This window comes from Pipra filicauda, unplaced genomic scaffold, assembly GCF_003945595.2.
Source record: "Pipra filicauda isolate LSUMZ 115617 unplaced genomic scaffold, ASM394559v2 scaffold606_size451818_pilon, whole genome shotgun sequence".
NCBI classification, from domain to species: domain Eukaryota; kingdom Metazoa; phylum Chordata; class Aves; order Passeriformes; family Pipridae; genus Pipra; species Pipra filicauda.
Window position 1 is genome coordinate 176312 of NW_024104761.1, and position 22925 is coordinate 199236.

A 22925-nucleotide genomic window follows, 5' to 3' on the forward strand; every position below is an offset into this window, starting at 1 on the left:
ACAAACAAGGAGCAAAATGAACCTGCTCCAGCAGCTAAAAAGCCAAGATGGGAGGATGCAGCATAACTGATATAATTTCAGAAAAACCTCTAAATCCTTTTAAATCCAACTTCATAGAACAGCCACCTTAAGGGAACTCAAACCCCGTGACAGTTTGAAATAATTCTGACTATAATCACGTAGCTCCTCTGAACTCCCACCTCCTTCTTTGAAACACAGACAATAGGTGATTATTTACAGCTCCATCTGAAGAGATGAAGTTCTCTGGAAGACCTGATGGATGCAATTCCTTCCCATCTCCTGACCAAACACTGCAACAAGTCACCTGATGGCATTTTATGTGTATAAACCTTGCCTGCAAAAGGATCCAAGAGATAATCTGGCCTCTCCACACATGGATGCACAGTTTAAAAGCTCCGCTTTCCAAGTAAATCACTTAAATCTTCATTTGCGATTGATCCACGCCTTGGGGAAGAAAAAAACCCCCTCCCACTTTAACAGGATGTTTTACCCTCCAAAAGTTTTCAGCTGAGGGTGAGTAATTTTAGGAAGCTTTATTTGTTTTCAAGGTCAGCAAGAGGGAAATCCATTTTTACACGAAGAACTTGCAAACAAAAGCCTTTGGCACACCTGGACAAGTCCTTTTCACAGCTGAAAACACACGGCCCAGCAACGTAAATGTCAAATGCATTTGTCTCATCACAGCTCTTCTCACTTACAAACTTTAAAGCTGTTCCTGTGTAGGGCTGGGGGACTGGGTTTTGCCCTTTTTCACTTTTTTTTTTTTTTTTTTAAGTAAAATGAGGTTGCTGGCAGACCAAGTGGAAACTTTTCAGGCACCACCTCCCCGAGGAGCGACTTGCTAAGATGCACATCAGGCTTACTAAAATCCTACTTTCTGACCAAGCCTGGTTTACACACAGCAACCTCCTCCCAGAAATTGTATCCATTTATTCACAGGATAACATTCTGGAGGGCTTCTAAGCTGCAAAATACAATTTTGCTCCTAAACTGTACAAAAGATAGCCACTGACTATATTTTATGTCCAGATATTTTCTGTCCCATCCTACCCTCCAGAAAACTTCCAAAATCAGAATACAGTTTCTCAGCTTCTACTGTCACTTCTCCCCAACATCAGGAAACAGAGCTGCTTGATGCATAATCCTTCAGCTAACTTAGAGGCAGATTTAAATCCTCGTTTTTAAATTCTTATTTTTAATGACTGACAGATTACAGTGTCATGCATTGCCTGGATTTCCAGACTGCAGTAATTTTTTCCATTAATTGCAGATATTTGGAAACATATTCATTTAAAAAATAAAAATAAAACTGTAGCACTTCAGAGAATCAATCTTCAACTCAGATTTCTAGGAAAAAGATGAGGGGTAGGAAAACCACGACCTACTTTTCAACGGCAGCTGACATCACCAAATCATTTATACAAATGAAATTAGCCTAAGCTAACATATAAATTTGATCAGGGAACAGCAACAATAACAGCTTTCTGCATAACTAAATTTTCAGAGGAAAAACATTGCACTTAGAGAAGTGAGAAACCATCACCCATCGCTCCAACAGCTTTTTTAAAGTAATAAATAGGGACAGACAAGAGGAGTGAGGAAGCAAACAGAGCCACGGTACCAATGTAGTCGGATTAAAAAAAACCAACCAACCCAAAACCAGAGAAAAAAAAAACCCAGGAAAATATTCATTTGGCAATTGGACATTAATACATGAACAGAAAGCCTGCTGTGAATTACTTTTCACTTTTTAATCACATGGTACAAGCTCCAGATGGGCTGGGTGCCAAGTCATTTAAAAGCGTTCAAGTAATGTGAATACACCCCAGCATTTCATTTAACCTCGCTCAGCTCCTCTAAATGAAGTACCAGTGCTCTCAATCAGCCTTAATTGTTTTAAGAAATGTGCAAAACATCCCCGGCTCCGCTTCGGGACAGCAACAAGAAGCCATTTGCACTCCCCCCCCCAAAGCTATTTTTAGAAGTCATTATTTTGGGAAAATGCATCTCTAAGAGCATACTTACAGATTGTATATCTTGTAATGGTTTTTATGCTTTGAATCCAAAAACCTTAAATAGGAAGGAAAGAAAAAACAAAACATGTATTAATATACATTGCAATAATGTTGACCTTAATTTGCAGCATCCTCAAAGCACCACCCAGCATGTGCAGCTCTGCATTCCCTGCAGTGCCCCAAAGCCTCACTCATCCAAATAATCCAGCAACATGGATAAAATGATTACTGCAACTCAGAAAACCGAGATCTGGCCTGCAATCGAAATATTTACTGTATGGACTGGTTTTCTAACCCCTGAAATAGCTGCAGATCATTGTGTTAAGCTGAGGAAGGGTTGGTTATTTTGAAAAGCAGAAAGCACTGATCACACCAGGGATCTGTAAACACTTCCCATTTCATCATCTATGCAAAATATTTTTAGTGCCACGACGAAAAAGAGCAGTTAAAGTAACTTTTGTGTTCCAACTGCAGCCTGAGCCGTTCCTTTTAATCCCCTTTTAAATGGCCATTATTTGCCACCAAAGTCTGTCCCCGGTGATATTGTGGGTTCTGAAAGGAAGGAGGGAGATCACTTTTTCACACTCCTTTCATTTCCAAGCTCACTTTGGAACAAAAAAAAAACCCAAAAAACCAAAAAAAACTTCCCATACAAGCCTCGGCAAGCCAAACTGCAAACATGATTCATCAGAATTGCCGTGATTATATATGATGTGTCACCTGGCAATGTGCAAGAAGGAATAACATACAAATGTTTACACTTAACATCATCAACAGTGTGTATCTGCACATCAGCCAGGAGGAATTTAATTAGCCATGACAGAACATGCTGTTCGAATTGAAAAGAAACACTAGCTGCTAAAATCCTGGAAAGCTCAAGCAAAAACAAGCTCTGGTTATCAGTCATAATATTCCAGAAGAACCCAGAAGAAGCCCGTGGTTAAAGCCGGGCGTTAAAACAGGAACAGATGTGAACGCTCCTCGCGCCGCGGCGAGGGGGAGATTCCAATTTCACCAGGAAAACACAGTCCAGGACTCCCGCTGGTTCCCCCCGGCAGACTTGGAGAGCCCGAGGAAGATGGTGGACACGGAGAGCTGTTTTCGGGAGATATTCCTGCTCGTTTCACACACACCCGAGAGCGAGGAGAGCTGACTCCGCTTCTGCCAGTAATATCCACAGGGAGGAGGAGAAGTCATTTTTCTAAGGACAAAATTCCATCCAAAACCTCTCCAAGTGACACTGCCAGCGGTCCAGGTCGTACTTCTCATGCAGGATTAGCCTGGAATTTGTCAGGATAGTCAGAAAAAGCCCACTGGTGAATCCTGGCTCGATGCCAATTGCTCCGGGGCTCAAGAACGTTGAATTTCTCATAAAAAGCTCTTGGAAAAATAATTCCACAATAAAAAATGACCGGAGCAGATCAGGAGTGCAACGTGGAAAACGCTGCATGATCACATTTTATTCTTGTTTAAAAAAATAGAAGGCAACAAACATATCACTACCTCAGCATCCATTTCCCTACAGCCACTTAATTTACATCTCTCCATATCTTAATTTGGTTGATTATGCTTTTAGGTGATCACTGCTCCTTTTGATCAGAGTGTTTATGGACAGCTTAATAATTAGATAGGCATTCTCTTTTAAAAGTCTATTTTACACATACCTACGTACTCAATAAAATGTATTTCCCTTCATCCAGAAGCAACTGAAATCAATGCCGGGAATAAAAGAGGGCCTTCAAAGGCTGCTGCCTATTGTTATTTATTTGGATTATTCCCATGTCAGATATTAGGAGGAAATTCTTCCTTGTGAGGGTGGTGAGGGCCTGGCATGAGTTGTCCAGAGAGGTTTTTTTGGACTACCCATCCCTGGAAGTGTCCAAGGCCAGGTTGGATGGGGCTTGGAGCAACCCGGGCTAGTGGAAGGTGTCCCTGCCCATGGCAGGGGGTTGGAACAAGATGAGCTTTAAGGTCCCTTCCCAGCCAAACCATTCTGGGATTTATTTTAAATGCAGCCTTTGCCCCTATCCCACAATTCCCAAAGATGGAGCCCCTCATGGAACAGATATTTCACTCAGCAGATGCAAAACCCCCACCAGCTTCACGAAAACGTGGCTCTGACTGCTGGCAGTGAAAGCTGGCTACAGAGGCTGAGTTTTATGGGTTGGGAAGGACCTTAAGACCACCCAGTTCCACCCCCCTGCCATGGGCAGGGACACCTCCCACTAGCCCAGGTTGCTCCAAGCTCTGACCAACTTGGCCTTGGACACTTCCAGGGATGGGGAGCCCACAATCTCTCTGGGAAAACTTTTCTTGTGTGCAACCATATGATCATAGAACACAACTCCACACCTCTGTTAACAATCCCAGCAGACACACACACACACACACACACACACACTGCATGAGTATTTCCAGCTTGCTACTGGACCTCCCTGACACGACCAGCTCTGGAAAAGTGACGGCACCTCCCTGTTGCCTCAGAGAACGCAGTGGTTTCCGCAAGGCGGGCAAGGTCTGGCCTCTGATGTTCTCAGTGCTGTCTGTGGATGGGGAGCTTTGTCACGACAGCTGGACATGCAAAACCAACCCCCCTGAGCCCAGCTCACTGCAGCTGTGCAGGGAAGCCACTGCCTCAGGACCACTGCTGCCCAGGTGAGGGCTACGACTCCTCCCAGTGTGGGAACTGAGGAGCTCAACTCGCTCTCAACTCAGCTCTTGGTTAACCTGGGTGCAAACAGTCACCTGTGAAACCAAGCAGAGCTAATTCTGCCTGTCCAGGATTATGGAAGTCCAGAATGGTTTGATTTGGAAGAGACTTTAAAGAGCATCCAGTTCCACCCCCTGCCATGGACAGGGACACCTTCCACTATCCAAGACTGCTCCAAGCCTTGTCCAACGTGGCCTTGGACACTTCCAGGGATCCAGGGGCAGCCACAGCTTCTCTGGGCAACCTGTGCCAGGGCCTCTCCACCCTCCCAGGGAACAATTTCTTCCCAATATCCCATCTAACCCTGCCCTGTGTCAATCTGAACCCATTCCCCCCTTGTCCTGTCACTCCAGTTCCTGATGAACAGCCCCTTCAGATCCTGGAAGGTGCTCTGAGGTCTCCACACAACCTTCTCCTCTCCAGGCTGAACGTTCCCAGCTCTCCCAGCCTGTCTCTACAGGGGAGGTGCTCCAGTCCCCTCAGCAACTTTGTGGCCTCCTCCAGACTTGCTCCAAGTCCTTCCTGTGTTGGGGGCACCAGAACTGTGCACGGCATTCCAGGTGGGGTCCCGTCAGAATGGAGCAGAGGGGCAGAATCCCCCCCTCCCCTCCCCTGCTGCCCACGCTGTGGGATCAGCCCATTCCTCACTGCTCTCCATGTGGACACTGAGCCCTCCACCACAGCTCTGTGTGTGCAGCCACCCAGCCAATCCTTCACCCACTCAGTGGTCCACCCAGCAAATCCATGTCTCTCCAGTTCAGAGCCAAGGATGTTGTGTGGCAGCAACAAACCCTTTGCACAATCAGGAGAAACTCTCAAACCTGGGAGCAGCACCTTCCTGCCCAGACACCCCTCCTTTCTGACTGCACTGCAAACCCTCCTGCACTACCCCCAACCCAAACATCATGTCTCTCCTGGAGCTACTGAGCTCCCGGCCTCAAATGATCTCTAGAGCATCACACATGGCTTCAAAAAACCACAGCCTAGGATCCCAAACACACAGACTTTTGGCAGCTTCTCCCAAGTACTTAGTTTTTAATGCAGCCTCTCACACTGCACTCTCCAGGTTGGGTGCTGATGACTAAAGAATTACAAGGATGCTCCCAAAACACTCTGCACCCCTCCTGCAGCTGCAGCCAGCAATTCACAGCAAATGACTTTATTTGATGATAAAAATGACAACCTGGAGGGGTTTTTAGCAGCAATAATGAATTTTGGCTGATTTTTCTCCTCATCCATGATTACTGAATACAACCCAAAGTAAAGGCCTTTAGATAAAGTCACCTACATTTACTACTTTGACTCAAAATTAACTTATGAAGTACTTTATTAATGACTGAAGAAAGGTTAAGGGCAAATGTATCCTGAAATGTGATGGACCCATGTCTTTCTAAAAGCAAAGAACCTCCTTTTTACTCCAACACAACTCACTGAAGTGAATTTTCACCTTAAAAAAAGCAGATTATGTGCATTTGAGATCAACCCACAGGAGCAGCCTGACCATTTTCTTTGTTTCCAACATTTTCCAGGAAAACTAATAAGGCAACATCGACAAGATGCAAAAACCTTGCCATTTCTACGAGTCAGAACACACATCCTTTCCTTAGCAGAACACAAATAAGTACAGAAAAGAATATTCCAGCTTCATAAGTTAAGGAAAAGAAAAACAAAGCCTTACCTTACTACATCATCAATGTTGTTCCTGTACACTCCTTCAAGCCTCTCTGCAGGAAAGCCCATAGCAATTATGTTTGGATAAATATCTGGATATGCAAGTTAAGGACATATTTGTAAAGCAAGTGAAATGTCTGCAGTAGCATTAAATGGACATTAATCCAATGTTTTACTGTATCCAAGTCAAAGCAACAACTCCAACCGACTCCACACAACAGATGGGAATGTGAAAAGGATTATGTATCTTTTTTATCAAAAAAACCCCCAACTGAAAAAATACCCTCATCTCTTATTCTGAACTACCTGCAATTCACTTGCCAAAAGCAACCTGGGATAAAAGAATTTAGGCAAAGGACCTCTTAGCCCAAACAAATCGGTGCTAAGGAAAAAGGGCCAATAAGAAAACTCTAAGTTTACATCTCTAAAGAATTCACAGCAAATTGCTAGAGAATCACTGGTATTTATTTTTCTGGTGGTGAAATGATACATGGATTTTTATTTTTTTTTTTAACATAACTCCAATAAAGAAAGCACTCCCAAGTTTAAAACGTTATTAGAAATGATAATGTAGTGAAGGAGCTTCACTGCAAATCAAACCAGAAATGAAAGCAGCAGCTCGAACAGCCCATACCCTGCTGCATTAACATACTCCTCCTCAAACTAATTTTAGAAGGAGCAAGAACAAAGCATGATATGTTTGAAGTTGGCCCTGCTTTAAACAAGGGGGCTGAAGGAGGTGGTTTCCAGAGGGCCCTTTTAACCTAAATTATCCCACCCTTTCAAGAAGCATTTTTATGGTCAAAATACCCCAAAGCTGCAAAGAGCAGGAACATCAGGATGGAAGACACTGCAGCAGCTTCCAAGATATTAAAATTCCAGTTAGTTGTCCACAAAGCAAAGCCTGAAGTAGGACACAAACTCCTTTACTCCACCCTTGCAGAATTCCCACAAGCTCAAGCCCTCACAGCAGAGCAGCACAGACCAAGTTCTGCATTTACACCGTTAACTGCAAGACTCCAGAAAAACATTAAGAGCTGAATACACGGAAATAATGTTTTGTACTCTCAGAAAAAAAAATAAAAAAAAGAATTAGCATTTACTGTGTTGTAATCCAAGTATTAATAGACATTGGTCTGCTCGGGCCATTCAACAGATGATTTGTGCAGACAATGAGAAAAATAGGAAAGCTTTTGAGTAAATGAAATAAATATTTGTAGCTGCCTTAAATACAGACGCTGAAAGGGGCTCGTGGCTGGTTTCCAGTTTATTCTGTACTTGCTCAAACCCTAAAAAAACACTTACACTGGAGGAAAAAAAAAACCCTAAACATTAAATTGCTTAAATTACAGAGCTCGTGATAACTTCAAATAACAAACTTTGAACACCACTCTGATGGTATTTTACTCCTCAAGCAGTTCACACCTCCTTAATTAAGAAAAGGTGCTATATAATTAGCAGTATCTTCACTATTTTATCAGTTCCTCCTTGCTATAAGAAGAAGAAACTGGTTCTATATTATGCTAACAATGAATTATCTGGCTTTCAGCTACACACATCACTCCCTCCTTGATTTCAACCTCATTTCTCCCTGCTCCCAGCATTTCTCCTGCAAAGCACCTCCTTTTGGGTCCCACCCTGAGCAGCAGGGCCATATAAATTACCACAGCAAAATAATCCAACATATCAGACTGCTTTCCACAGCACTTCTTTGTGGAACACAAGCACTCCTGCCAGGGCAAAATAAAAAAACCAGGGGTAAAATCAATTCATTTTGACACACCACATCAAACCCCAGTTTCACTGAGTATCACCAGTGAGACAGATGCCCAAACTTCACCAAATTACGCTGCAACTTGCTCAGATTTCGGTTTGTGAGCTCTACTCCAGGGTTTTTTTCAGGCATTGCAGCCTGTGGTTTATGCTCAGATGTTTTTCCTCTCCCAGAGGCTGAGCCATGAGATACTTTCCAGGATTCCCAGCTGGTGCAAGATGGAAGCGAAGCAGACACCCCAAGCAAAGGGAAGAGAGCATCTCAACAGCAGCCTTTCCAGTCAGCAGGTTCCCAGACTTGTCCAAACACCAAAGCTTCAAAACATGCAGGCAGAGGGAGATAAAAAGTTCCAAAATAACCGGGGCGGGCTCCAGCTCTTGGAAAGCGCAATTCCCGCTTGGATCCTGCCTCTCCTGTGACCCCTCTCCCCTCCCTGGCTCAAGGGCACATGCACAGCTCACAGCCATTTCTGCTTTTAAAGAGGGGCAGAATTAAATCACAGAATCAATTAGGCTGGAAAAGACCTCTAAGATCATCCAACCTTTGACTGATCACCACTAGGAATCACTAGGAATGCTTAAGCTTAGCCATGCCCTATCCCTGGCAGTGTTCAAGGCCAGGCTGGACAGGGCTTGGAGCAACCTGGGCTAGTGGAAGGTGTCCCTGCCCAGGGCAGGGGGTGGGACTGGATAAGCTTTAAGGTCTCTTAAACTATACCAGGATCATTACAATTATTTTTTAAGTGCAGAGTGGGTATTGCAAAAGGTGTTCCACGATATCCCAGTAAAGAAAAAAAAAAAGGAAAAATACTTCAAAAGGGGCAGGGTGGGGGGAAAATATAAGATCTATTTACTGAGGCCACCTCAACGTGAGGAAGACCTTGTTCCCATGGAGGGTGGCAGAGCGCTGGAACAGTTGCCCAGGGAAGCTGTGGAGTCTCCTCTCTGGAGACATTCCAAACCCACCTGGACATGTTCCTGTGTCACCTGCTCTGGGAGACCCTGCCTGGGCAGGGAGTTGGACTGGATGATCTCCAGAGGTGCCTTCCAACCCCAGCTGTTCTGTGAGTCTGTGATGCTGATTCACTAAAAGCATTTTGTGTGCTCTGGGGCTTGGCAACCTGAGAGCACAAGAACTCAGGGGCTTCTCAAAACCACACATCCAACAGCGAGCCCACTGAGGAAGGGGGGGTTATTTTAGAAAAATATGATTTATTTTTTTTTTTTTTTAAAAACAGGCGAGGCAATCTCTCTCCACCACCTAAATATAATCGTCCTGAAGTACCTCAGTGATTATCTCAAAGTATTAGGCAGGAATGCAGTTCACACGCCACTGCTGACTCACCCCTGTGTGCTAAAGGACACGGCCCTGCCAGCCAGTGACACCCTTTCATGGCACCAGGCTTCCTCTGCTCCCAAGGAAAGCAAGGAACAGCCATGACAAATGCATTCCTACTGCTGGGCAAGATAACTTTATGTCTTTTCAATAGGTGCTCAAGACAGAATATCCTGAGCTGGAAGGGACTCACAAGGAGTGTGAGTGACTCCTGGCCCTGCACAGACACCCCGACAATCCCACCCTGGCCCTGGAAGCGTTGCCCAAACGCTCCTGGAGCTCTGGCAGCCTTGACATGTGGCTTTGAAGCTCTTTTGTTGGTCCAAGCAACCGAAGAAATGCCTTTGGCTTTAAGGAGCACCATAAGATGGAAGAACACGGTGGAAGTGGTGCTGCTGTTTGCACACAGGATCTACATCTCTGAGCAGAAAGAGAAGATTCAACGTTTAATTGGAAAAGCTGCCATGAAACCCAAGTTCTTCCACCCCAAGATTTGCCTCAAGTGGAGGGGATATTCCTGCATGTTTTTATCCCCATGCTGGGGAGTAAAACCCTTCTTCGGGGACAGGGACAGCCCGTGATCGCTGCACAGAGCAGTTCTAGGAGCATCAGGGAACATCATCTTCATGGAATTCTATCACCAGCCACGCTCAACAGTTCACAGACACTCCTTTTCACACCTCACTTAATTTAACATTGATTCCCAAAGCTGAAATTAAGATATTCCCTACCAAGAGGAGATTTCTTACACAGGAGCCTGGAAGCTGGGCTTCCATTCAAAGGGAGAACTCTGAGTCATCATGAAATTGGTAATGATACTGCTAATTTTAGAAATCTGGAAGAACTGATCCTTTAAAACATGCAACAAATTCATTGTCAATTCCAAGCTTTTTTTTTTTAGGGCAGGCAAACAAAAACAGAAAAAGCCTCAGGCCTTGACTGAGGCAGTTCAACACACACAAAACAAAGTCAACCAGAGAGCTGTAACTACCAAATTTTGAACTGGGCTTTCTTAAACAGCATAAAATAAACCCTGCCACAGTTTGCCAAAGTAGGTCTTTCCTAAGACACACGTTTCCCCTGGAATTTAGAGGCTGGACTCTAACAGAGTCCAACAACAAAATCCCAAAACACCATCCTCTGCTCAAGTTCTTACCTCTCACTAACTACTCAACTGCAGCTTTTGCAGGAACCAAGACACTGTGGTGTGCCCAAGGAACCTTAAAATCAAAACATCCAATAATTTGCTAAAGCATCCACAGTGAGAAAGTGTCGATATTGAAACCAGACCAAAGCAAATAATCCATGTGCCACTTCAGAGATGCCTCTGCTCTAATGCTGCTCAGAGATTTAACAAAACAGTGCTCTTTAAAGCCTGAAATCATTCCCACATTGCTGAAGATGACAGTCTTTGCAGTTGCTATGAGAAAAATCCTGGATCATTATGCAAATCAGCAGTTATAATCACTTTCAAAAATAGCTGTCTATATATTCACACTATGCCAAGATCAAATTAAAGAATATGCAGTATACACTTGCAACTTCACATACATGGAGATATAAAAGTAAATTACTCATGTTGGTCCTATAACTGATTCTGCTCACAAATTCAGCCTTTTGCCTAATAATGGAAGGTGGCCAAAAAAACATACCGAAATATTTACCAATTCTTAATTCTTAAACAGCCACAAGAACAGACAGCTGCAGCCTTTCTTGCAATGATCAACATTCTCAATTAGTAAACTACAACGGCATTAGAATTTCTAAGTAATTTTATGAAGTGCTATATTTCAAATATAGGATCCTCACTCCACTCATTATGGTGGTTTTAAAGGGAAAACAAAGAGCAAATGACCTCATCTCCTATTTTATAAGCAGGCCAGAGCATGCAGAGCTTCAGAATTTACACAGAGCTTTACTTTCCAAACCCAACACTGAGGACAGATTTTACATCAAAATGCAAATAAAAAACAACTTTAAAACTCAGAGCCCTTTACAGTCTTATAAATATTTACTGTTTACAAGGGCCTGGAGTGGCAGGACAAGGAGGAATGGCTTCCCACTGCCAGAGGGCAGGGTTAGATGGGATATTGGGAAGGAATTGTTCCCTGTGAGGGTGGGGAGGCCCTGGCACAGGTTGCCCAGAGAAGCTGTGGCTGCCCCTGGATCCCTGGAAGTGTCCAAGGCCAGGTTGGAGCACCCTGGGTTAGTGGAAGGTGTCCCTGCCCATGGCAAGGGGTGGGACTGGATGATCTTTAAGGTCCCTTCCAATCCAAGCCATTCTATCACTCTGAACCAAAGGCTTCAGAAGATCTATCAGGCATTAGACTTCCTCTTCCTTTAGGAAGGAAATTTAAAACAAGCTGAGTGTTCCTGAAGCTGTGACTGATGGCACTGCTCAAATCATGCTCTGGAGCTAAAAAGTTACTGCACAACCTGAACCAGCCCCCTGCCAACAAAACGACAATGAGCCCCTTTCTCCCGACGCTCCGTTTGCACCTTCCCAACACAGATCTCGTGTAACAAAGGAGATTTAAACCCACGGCCTGCAAAAAAAGCCAGGAGTGCTGATTTTCGCCTCCAGCTGGGGCTGGAAGGTGCTCCCAGGAGCCCACTGCTCGCTGTGCTGCCAGTTGGGGGTCAGCCCTGCCCTCCCGGCGCGAGATGGCCGAGCTGTCACCGCCAGGGCCCCGTGACAGCGACACCCGGGAGCAGGGGCACCCGGGGCAGGGGCAGGGGCACCCAGGGGGCACCCGGCAGGGGCACCCGGGGAGCAGAGGGGGAGCAGGGGCCCGGGGACCCGGGGAGCAGGGGCGCCCGGGGAGCAGGGGCACCCGGGGAGCAGGGGCACCCGGGGAGCAGGGGCACAGCCCGGGGAGCAGGGGCACCCGGGGAGCAGGGACAGCCCGGGGCGGGAGTCAGGGGCACCCGGGAAGCAGGGGCACCCGGGAAGCAGGGGCACCCGGGAGCAGGGACACCCGGGAAGCAGGGACGCCCGGGAAGCAGGGGCACCCGGGGAGCAGGGGCACCCGGGAAGCAGGGGCACCCGGGAAGCAGGGGCACCCGGGAGCAGGGACACCCGGGGAGCAGGGACACCCGGGAAGCAGGGGCACCCGGGAGCAGGGACACCCGGGAAGCAGGGACGCCCGGGAAGCAGGGGCACCCGGGGAGCAGGGGCACCCGGGAAGCAGGGGCACCGCCGCCTTTGAAGCCTCCCAAAATCGCTTTGTTCTCTGGATCTGGCCGCAATTTTCAGGAACTCTGACTTCAGGAGCCCGCCAGCCATGAAACAGTGACCTTTAAGTCCAGCTTAAACGAGTCCATCTAGCAACAGCAAGGATTAAAAAAAAAAACCCCTCACACTGTTCTTGCTGTTCAACAGCTTGACAGCCTGAAGCTACGGGGGGGAGTGTTATGAGAAGTGTCCACACTCCATCCTCAAACAGATTTAAGAGCCCTGACAAATGGCCAAGCTCCTATTAGTGCCATTTTCTTGACAGCATCCCTACAACAACAACAAAAAAAAAAAGCAAAAGACACGGGAAAATACACCCAGACCAATCTGGGAAAGTTTCCTAGCAGATATGCTGTTCAAACTGGACCCATGCATAAATTTCTGTTCAACAGGCAGCATTTCCATTGGCCAGCATGAAACACAAAATAAGTTTACTATTTTTCTACGAGCCTGGATCATCAGGAAGTAGAGGGGAAATGAACAGGAAGAAAGTTCTTCAGAGCAAAGGAGGATTCCTTGTAGCCAGCCAGCTGCACTTGCCAACTCTACCATCTGTGCCTTAAAGAACAAGAAAAGGGACCAACTCAGATGTGGCTGAAACATTTTATGATTTAGAAGAAATGCATTTAACCCCTTAATGCTCCATATTTCAACTATGATCTTTCCCCCCCCCCCATTTTTTAGTTTTTTCAGATTTCAGCTTGCAGTTTAAACACAGTAACCTAGACAAGGAACAACAAAACTGCAGTTCCTTCCTATCCAGGAGGCAAACCTGTCCAGATGAAGTCATGGGGCTGACAACACGTCTGGAAGGGAACTCAAATTCCCCCAGTACAAAGAAGGAAATCCAAAGATGCCTGAAGGGGATATTGCCAGGTTGTCTACATCCATAACTCAGTTCTATCCCACAGCAGGGCTTCTAGATCTGCTTACTACATTGATTTGGGATGTATTCCCAGAGCAAGAGCCTCTCCTTCCTCTGTGAGGTGTATGAAATGTGTCCTGGAGCTCTAAGCCACGGGGAGGCTTTGCTGAACAGCTAATGGGGTTACTAAGATTGGGAAAAAAACCCTAAACCTCCCAGCAGAGATACAAGAAGTGCTAAAAGCAGCATGAAAGACGATGGCTGCTCTAGAGAAGAACTTGTTCTGACAAAGGTTGAGAAAAGGATGCCTTAAACTTTCATTTCAAAATGGTCTGGAATCATAAATATAGAAAAGCATGCAGGTAATAAAGGAAACATGAGCTGGTTGTGCAGAGCTGCAAGAAGTGTTTGGACAAACACTCACAGGGACATAGTGGGACTGCTGGGGTGTCCTGTGCGGGGCCAGGAGTTGGACTGGATGATCCCTGGGGGTCCCTTCCAGCTCAGGATATCCTATGACTCTATGAAATCCCTCTAAAATAGCTGATGATATTACAGACAGAAAAAAGCTGTCCTTCCCATTCAAAGAAAACTAAGAGCAAACAGGAACATAACAAATGATGCACCAAACTTTGTACTATTCACACAAAATTTGACAGAAAGGACTCTTCAGCTGAGAAGTCAGAGATTGGGCCTCAACTCCCTAACTCAACCTCAAGTCCAGATCTACAGCAGGGAACAAAACCCTGCAATCCCAAGGGATTCCCAGAGATGGAAACATGGAGAGGGGGCCAGTTAAGAAGGTTCTTTTGTTTCTGCTCCCATTTTGGAACAAGCTGCATCCCATCTCACCCTCCCTACCCTGGCATCCCAACCAGCTGCAGCAACACAGGGAGGCCCAAGAGCAAGAGCTGTGCCAGTGGGGAAGGTCAGTGGTGCAGCTTCACCGGATCACCGAGGTTGGAAAAGACCTCTGGGATCATCCAGTCCAACCTGTGACCCACCACCACCTTGTCAACCAGACCAGACATCTCAGTTTGAGTTTCTGAAGTGCCAGATTTGTCTATTTTAACCCACCAACCAAACTCCACATGAACCCTTTCAAGAAGAAGTTTGAGGTCTCCCTGCTCCGTGTTCCCAGCACGCCACCTCACTTGGCAGGGTCTCCTTTAACGTGCACTGAAGCACATCCTAACCTCAAACACCCCCAGAAAAATACAAGAATTTTATTCAGTAACGAGAAGTCAGCACAGAAGAGTCACTACTTTGATATTTACTGACAGGAAGTGAAAAATGGCTCAGACTCAACTTTTTGCAAGCCTGAAAGAACATCCAAAACTTTCAGAGACAAGGGAATTTCAAAGAGGACAAATGTGGCACACGTTTAAAAAGCTTTCTAAAACAGAAGCTACAAAAACTAGGATTTGTATGGATTTATCAAACCTTCTTTTGAGTCCAAGAGAAGATAATGGCAAGTGGCAAAACAAGACACGAGGCCATCCTAATAAACTGTTCCTCAACCAGCAAGGCCCGAGTAGATAATTTCATTCTGATGAGATCTAGTGTTTCCCTCCTTTAAATGTTAGTATAAAAAAAGGACATTACTTCTGTGACTCACCCACACAAGAAATTAAAGAGCAGAAAATACACAACTCCTTCAATTCTAGCCTGATATACACCCAGGCAATGCAATGAATTAAGCAGAGGCCTCTAAGAAAATTAATCATGCAATTAAAAGCTATTCTACTACCGCTCCACAAAGGCAGAATTAAGTTTATAAAGACGTTTCTTAAGCACTTCACTACCAAAAACTGGATATTAAGCAGTTTTTCTGCACTGCTGCACGCTGGGGCTGTGAAGCTGGGAGTTCATCTTTAAAGGGAACAATGCCAGCTTTTGCAATAGTCATCATCCCAAACACAGAGCAGTTGAGTTTAATTTTTTAGCTGCACAGTCAATTACCATTTGAATCACCGAGCCACTACTTGAGCCCTGTTGCCTAAAAATCGTTATTAAGATAACCCAGATTTATGCAGCATGATACAGGGCCTAATTGCAAGATTATTTACTTCCATTCTACAGAAGTGCTGCTGTATTTTTCCTTCTTTCAGGGCCTCGCAGGCGAGACGGCGACCGAGGCAGATGACGGCAGGAGCAAAGAGGATGCTGGCTCGAATTAGAAACTGGAACGAGGATTTGTTTACATCTGAAATATCAACCTGGGCCCAAGACACGCTCAAAAACCAACAGAACCCAAAGCAGAGACAACCACCCACAAAGCAGCCGTGTTTCAGGAAAGATCCTGCTCTACAGGAATTCGTTTTCCAATAAATTCCCTTCTTCCAGCCCAGGAATCAGCCTTCCAGTAACTCATGGGATGTGCACAGCTCCAATCCCGAAAAACCTGCTCCCCAGTGCCAAGTCAAAGGAGCCCACATCTACCTCAGGGATTAGGATGAGGCACTGGGTATGTCCAGCAATCACTCCAGGCTACATCCCATCTTCCCCCCAAAAAAGCCATGCAATAATTAACCTTGAATATCCCCCCTACACTGGGCACAGTAAATAAATACACATTGCATGCAGCTCCAAGTTGCAGATGACTTAAACCAGAAAGGAGGGGGGCTTTAAAAGGGAGTTAGTTATGAGTAATGACACCAGCTTTGGGCTCTAATGTAATAAAGGGATTTGACAGCTCATCTGCCTATTCCCTCCCTTTTCTCCCACTTTGTCAGAACACAACTATTGTCCTTTAGATCATTACACAAGGACCATTTTCATGTTTAAACCCGTTGCAGGGGAAGTCCCTAGGCTAAGGTACCAGGGGTATAATTTGTCAGCTTATGCAGAATTAATGTGGCAACAACATTAATCCATTAAAAATATAATTTCATTCAAGGAACTGCTCAGAGATTCACAACCAGCAGAAAAAAACTTGGTAGACAGAAACTTTACATGTAATATTTGAACTTTGCAGTTGTTACATCCTGAAGTTTAGTTTTGGCTTTATGCTTTTTAGCATGGGGGAGAGTTAACACAATGTATTAAAGAAACACATTCTTGCAGCAATATTATTACTGAGCAAATTGTATCAACTGCTTGCACAACAAAGAGGATTGAGGTGTACAAAACAACCTACAAGGAGGAAAATACAGCAGAAATTCCAGAATAAGACAATTCTGTCCTCCTCTAGACAGTGTTTTAAGACATTTAACAAATACTCACTGTCTCTACAGCAGTCACTGTGCTTCAGACTATGCTGGTTGTAAAACCAAGGTCCTACAGGAGTGTAGCACTGGATGGCCACTGGAAAACCACAGTTTTGTCCCAAAGAAACCTGCTGATCCCAGCCTAGCAGGCACCAAGAGCCAGCTAATCTTTGGGCACGTATTAAACTGAGCAGTAAGAGCCAGTTGCAGTGTTGCATAAGCCCCACACTCAAGGCTGTATCCTCTCCCTCACCGAGGCACTGCAAGTCAGGTGGAATTATCCCGTGGATGGAAAGGCCTCCCTGACTGGCAGAGATTCCTAGAAAGATGCATTTCCAAAACTCACCACCCTTCAAGACTCCAGTTGACACGTGGCCAACCAACCACCCGCAGAGTAAAGGGGAGGGATTTTCAGGAGTCCCCACCAGAGCCACTGATTAGACCCACAAAGGGAACCTCTCAAGTGCCAACAGCCCATCAGGCTCAGTGCCATGAGGAGGAACCTGGATTTCTCCTTGGAAAGGAAACACTCAAAACCAATACCAGTCCTAGCAAAGCTTGCACTTTGTTCAGCACCACCTTCTTCCTGTTTAATGGCAAAGCTCTGGATGTTCTGAAGGTTTCAAACACTTAACTGAGCTTCCACCCAGATTTCAACAATCAGTCACTTCAGCTGGGGTTTTTCCAAAGGGTCACAAGTGTTCTGCAGTGTCCACATGAGCTGTACTTGTTCCTCTCCCCACCTTGAGAACACACAGCCACCACCTCAGCATGAAACCAAGGAGCACCTTCTGTCAGGGAATTCTTAACCTGGAGTTCAGCCCTGTGCAAACAGCATCCACATGGATTAAAAATTCCTGATGATCCAAGAGGAAGCAGTACATGGGGAAGCCTGCACTTAAACAAGGGCAAAGAGACGAGCTGTAATTTGTGAAGCTTCTTTTAAGCCCCTTTCTGAGCAGCAGCAGCAGCCAAAAAGCAGGGCAGGAAGGGGCCGAGTGACTCTGAATGGGATTGCACAACGGAGCACCTGCTGAAATGGGGGGGTTTGTGGGAAAAAATTCAGCTGTCAAACACCACCAGCCACATGTTCTACAGCAGCATGGCAAAGGGTTTGGGGCTTCTTTGGGTCGTGAGCAACAGCAAATGATCCAGCTCACGTGCAACCCCAGAAGAGAAAAACGCACTAACACACCTCCAGCAATCACCACCTGGGCAATTCCAGACATCCCTCTCCTTGCTAAGAGCAGAAAGAGCCATTTTCCTGGGATCAAACATATCCTACAGCGAGCAGGGAACTGGAACTCCGAGGAGCCCCCAGCCAGCAGGACCATTGTACTGCTGTCTGTGCAAACTGACTTCTTACATGAATTCCCAGCACTCATCTCCCTGTCCAAAACCCAAGATCATCCCGGGCTCCAGAAGCAAAACGAGCTCCAAACACTGCTAAGTAACGTGGTTTACTCCAGAACAAAGAAATACTTTTCCACCAATAAAAGATGTTGCCAGTTGGTCTCTTCTAGTTTCTTCTAAACCCTCACGAAAAACTTGTTACAAAACCTCTGACAAACTTCAATTTTAAAATGAAACCAAGTCCCTCAAACGAATGGCATTTCCAAGCCGGGCTCTATTTTTAAACACGGTATGTACCTCATGCCACTAATTCATTTTTTTTCCCCTGGAAGCTGAGCCATTTTGAGTCAAGTCCCATAATTTAAAATTTCATTAAAAATGCAGAGAGCTTTAGGACTGCAAGCAGCAGAAAGCAGGAGGAGATTGTCAGAAGCTCCCTCTCACAATCTGAGCGTTCTCTGCCTTTCGTTGCACGAGACAAACGACGTGTGAGACGTGTAAACTGCACCCAACATCTCATCTTTACTGAATATTGCTGCAGTTTGTACCACTATGTAGGTCACGAGCTGCACATGCTTCAGTCAAGCCCTGAGCTCAGCCTAGTTGGCCATTTTCACCCCTGACAGAAGGCCTGGAAACACGAGACAGTTTAACCAAAGCCAGAAGCAGCTCCACCGCTTTTTTCCAGCCTCAAATAGTTGAGCCACTTGCTAAACACAGTAAAGCTCTGAAGACACAAGCAATCCAGGCACCGTTTCCTGAAGTGGACATGAACCAAGCTGCACAATTTCAGAAATACCAAACATTACAGTGCCTCAGAAAACAGACCGGTGGCTGCAGCATCAAGAAATGTCACCATCGCAGAAGAAAGCCGCTAATCCCAACTTTCCTTCTCTCCCATCTGCACAAAAAGGCAGCCAGTATTGCAGAAAGCAACTGCAAACCCAAACAAACCCGGAATGAACAGCTGAAATAAAGTATTAAAAAGCTTGTTTAATGTCTCCGCCTTCAAAACCTTTCTTCTTCTAAATTCAAAGTATTTTTTTTCCAAGAGGTGCATTAAAAAGGACTGTTCACGGAGAACATCTGACTAGATGAAAAGTAATGTCAATGTGGATTTTAAGGACACACAGGGCTATTCTCAGACTGTGCACTGATTCTGAGGAGGTGCTACTTCCCTTTGCTGAAATCCTACATTACCCACACAAGAGGAATTCTTAACCAACTCCTCAGGAACTGAGAATCCCAAGCACAACGTCCTGTCCTGTACCTGCACCAGCATCAGTTTTAAAAGGATCTGACGCAGCCCAACCGAGGAAGAGAGGTCCTCAGAGGGAATTCTGGCACTCCAGCACCTGACCCAGCCTGGCTTTGGCACTCAGGTGTTCCTCCAAGGCCTGGGAGAACCAGCCACGACCGAAATGCAAAGACCACAAATCTTTGTCCACCTGGGCCACCAAGACACGGACCCTCCCTCAAAGATGGGTGGGAGGAAAGGGCAGGTCACAGAGACAGGCTGGAGATCAGGCACCTCACCTGCATTCACCATCATTCCTTTGATTTCCACCTCCCAAAGCCCAGGTAATCAATGACCAGCTACTGAGGATTTTGGAGCAACCACCACTGAACCCCTCACACAGAAATATTTACTGCAGGAGGAATTCAGGCCTCCTCTTCCCATATCCCAGGTAAATGCCAAAATCCCTGGGCTCTCCAATTCCTGTCAGCCTTCCCTTCTTCACTCCCTGAACTCACCATGATCTGCACCACCCGGTCCTCCTGCCATGCCTTGCTGAACACCTCGCTTGGCCTTCAAGTTTTCTCTTCCTTCCCCTAATACCACACGGCTGGAGATTTAACTCCCTGCCTACAGGTGTAAAGAACAAATAGGTTATTTTCCAGCTGCCAGGTATGGTGAGAAACAATCCCACCCTGCACAAAGTCATCAAAAAATTCAACTTCCACTTGTGCAGCAATACCAGTCTCCAAGCAAAGCCATGGCACTGTAAAGGCAGAAGTCTTCATTCATTAATTATCTGCTCAAAATGTGCAGCTATAAAAATAAGGATTGAGTATAAGCTTATTCCTAAAATATTTTTGGAAAAAACCCCCACCTTTTCTACACTTTTCATTGCAGAACTGCAGCCAGCTGCTCCTTTAAGAAAAACCAGCCTAAGCCCACTCTAGTGGCCTGTTTATAACACAAAATTCTAAGAATAAAATTAATGAGACAAGGAGAAAAAAAAAAAGTAAGAAAATAAGCAATAAGTTCCATTTGACACATCATTAGCAGCCTTGAGCAGGAATATCAGGGTTCTACATTCACCAGTTTTCTTGCTGGGACCATATGACTAGTTAAAAAGATCAGCTCGGGCCAAGAAAATCTCTCCCTACCACTGGCATATCTGGGCAAAGATACCTGAAATACCAAACTCTTGCAACTGTGAAGCCAAAAGCTCTTGGTTTTGCCACCACTTCACTCTTTTCATAACCCCAGTGGCCAAGTGAAAACGCTTTCAGGCCTAAAATTATATTTATCGCAGACAGAATGCAGGAATTATGTACCAGAGCTGCTGCTTTTTAACCCAGAGCTCAGCAGCCACTTGCTAAAGTCCAGAACCTTTCGGGCTGTTTTAAAGCCACTAAAATTTTAGGCCAAGGCTCAATGGAACAGCAAGAGCTCTGTGCTGGTTCCAGCTGTTATCAGCTTTGATCCTGCCCAAGAGCTGGATTTATTTGGAGAACTTGCTCGGACACGAGCGTAATTACTCCAAAACCCAGTAAGTCTCCCCCTGCTCCTGTTGCAGAACAGAAAGATCTCTCTACAGGGCTAAGTCCGGCCCTGAACACTACTGTCAATATTCATTTTTCCAACTTCTAAGCGAGGTTCTTGCTCCAAAATCCCTCCCACCCAGCACTGATCTTTCTCCAAGGAGCAAGACCATGGCCACAGCAGAGCCCCCACACACCATTAACCCTGCAAGGCACTCCAAGCCAAACATCTGCCTGCCGCTGCTCCAGCACATCTGCTCCAAAGGCCACCAAAACTACACCCTGGGTTTTGCCTCATTAGCCGTAATTGCTCGCTAATTACTTATTCCAGAGTAAGTATTCTATACAATCCTCCTCGACGAGACCCGATGCACCGTGTCTCTGACACATCCTCGTGCGGTCCACCAGGAAATAAACCGTGGGTTTTTTAATCTGGCAGCAGCGATTGCCACCTCTTGCCGTGGGGAGCCTCGCAGCATCCTAAGGAACAGCTCTGCCTCAGCGAAGGGATGGAAATCAGGGCAGAGGACACAGCCTTCGACTCAAGCAACCCGAGGAAAGCCACAGGCCTGCCACGATTATACTCGCAATCCGAGCTGCTAAATTAAAAATAAAAAGAAAAAAAAAAAAAAACAAAAAAAGCGCTGTGGACCCGAGTCACGGCGGGACGGGCACGTTCGCTGCGCCCAGAGCCCAAAAAGCCACCCCGGCCCGAGATAAGCGGCTGCGGGGCCGGGTGGGGGCTGGGGGGGCACGGCCCCCGGGCGGCTCGGAGCGCTGGCGTTAATCCTGGAGCTCCGTTAATCTGCCGGGCCCGGACAAAAGGCGGCCGAGGCGGCGGCGGGGGAGGGCGCGGCGGCCCGGGCGAGCCCCGGCGGAGCGGCCGCGGGGCAGCGCGTTAGGTAACGCCGCGCCGGGGTCTGATGCAATCGCCGGGGACGTGCGGGGGGAAAAAAAGAGCAAGGAGCAAAGGGGGGGGGTGGTGGTGGGAGAGACAGAGAGGAAGAGGATACAGGTCAGGTCCAGGTCGAAGCCATCCTCCTGGTATCGCCTTTTGTTCCTGCTGACGATCTCTTTGATGATGGCGGTCATGTCTGGCAGCCGGGGGCCGCTCCGGGGCAGCGCGCAGGGCCCGGGCGGCGGCCGAGAGGCACCACCGGGCGGCCCCGGGCGCGGATGCTCCGCCGGCTCAGCCCCGGGCGGGCCCGGCTCCTGCCGGCGGCGGCACCGGCCGCTGCTGCCGCCGCTGCCGCTGTTGCCGCTCCCTCCTCCTCCTCCTTCTCCTCCTCCTCCCCCGAGCGCGTCGGGAGCCGCGCCGAGCCCCTGCGGGCGGTGCCGCCGCCGCCGCCGTGTTTGGGGCGAGCGCGGCGGCGGCGGGGGGAGCAGCTCTGCGGCGCTCCGGGCCCCGGCAATGGTGACAGCGGGCGCGGGGCGCGCCCCCCCCCCAGTCCCCACCACCGGAGCCGGCTCCCCGTTTCCCTCCCCCCCCACCCCCCTCCGCGCCCCGGGGGGCTCGGCCGGTCGCTCCTTTCGGCGCCTCTTTTTTTTTTTTTTTTTTCCTCCCCCCCGGGCGGCGGCGGCGGCGGCAGCGGCGGCGGCTCCCTCAGGGCGGCGCGGCCGCGCTCATCCCCCGGCCCGCAGCGCTCGCCGGCGCGGGGCTCCCATCATGGCCGCGGCTTCCGAGAGGGACGGCGGGCGGCGCCGCCACGCCCACCGCGCCGCATCCGCCGAGAGAGAAAAGTAGTCCCCTCCGGGGATCCGCCACCGGAGGACCGGGGGAGCGGAGAGCGGGCCGGGTAAGGGGGAGGAGAGGCTCGCTGCGAGCGCGCCGCCCGTACCCCTCAGCCCGCCGGCGCCCCCCTCGCTCCCGGAGGGAGCGAGGGGGGGGGGCCGGCGGGCGGAGGGATACGGGCGGTGAGGTGAGGCTCGGTGGGTGCGCTGCGGCCCGGCGGGTCACGTGGGCGC

At 47.4% G+C, this 22925-nt stretch overlaps 1 protein-coding gene and 1 long non-coding RNA gene across 2 annotated transcripts in view; both read right to left on the bottom strand.

The window, feature by feature from the left end:
- PTEN (phosphatase and tensin homolog) overlaps nt 1–22400 on the bottom strand; it is a 48211-nt gene extending 25811 nt beyond the window's left edge. The window contains exons 1-3 of the mRNA XM_027711093.2: nt 21974–22400; nt 6425–6509; nt 2047–2091 (exon numbers count right to left, since the gene is read on the bottom strand). Coding sequence (XP_027566894.1) covers nt 2047–2091; nt 6425–6509; nt 21974–22052 — 209 coding nt within the window. The 5' untranslated portion in view covers nt 22053–22400. The remainder of the gene's footprint in view (nt 1–2046; nt 2092–6424; nt 6510–21973) is intronic.
- On the bottom strand, nt 13162–20976 carry LOC120324612. Its single transcript, XR_005566058.1, has 3 exons — nt 20303–20976; nt 19944–20055; nt 13162–13319 (listed from the first exon to the last, which is right to left on the bottom strand). It is a non-coding gene; the product is annotated as an uncharacterized LOC120324612 (long non-coding RNA).
- Nucleotides 22401–22925: the final 525 nt, after the last annotated feature.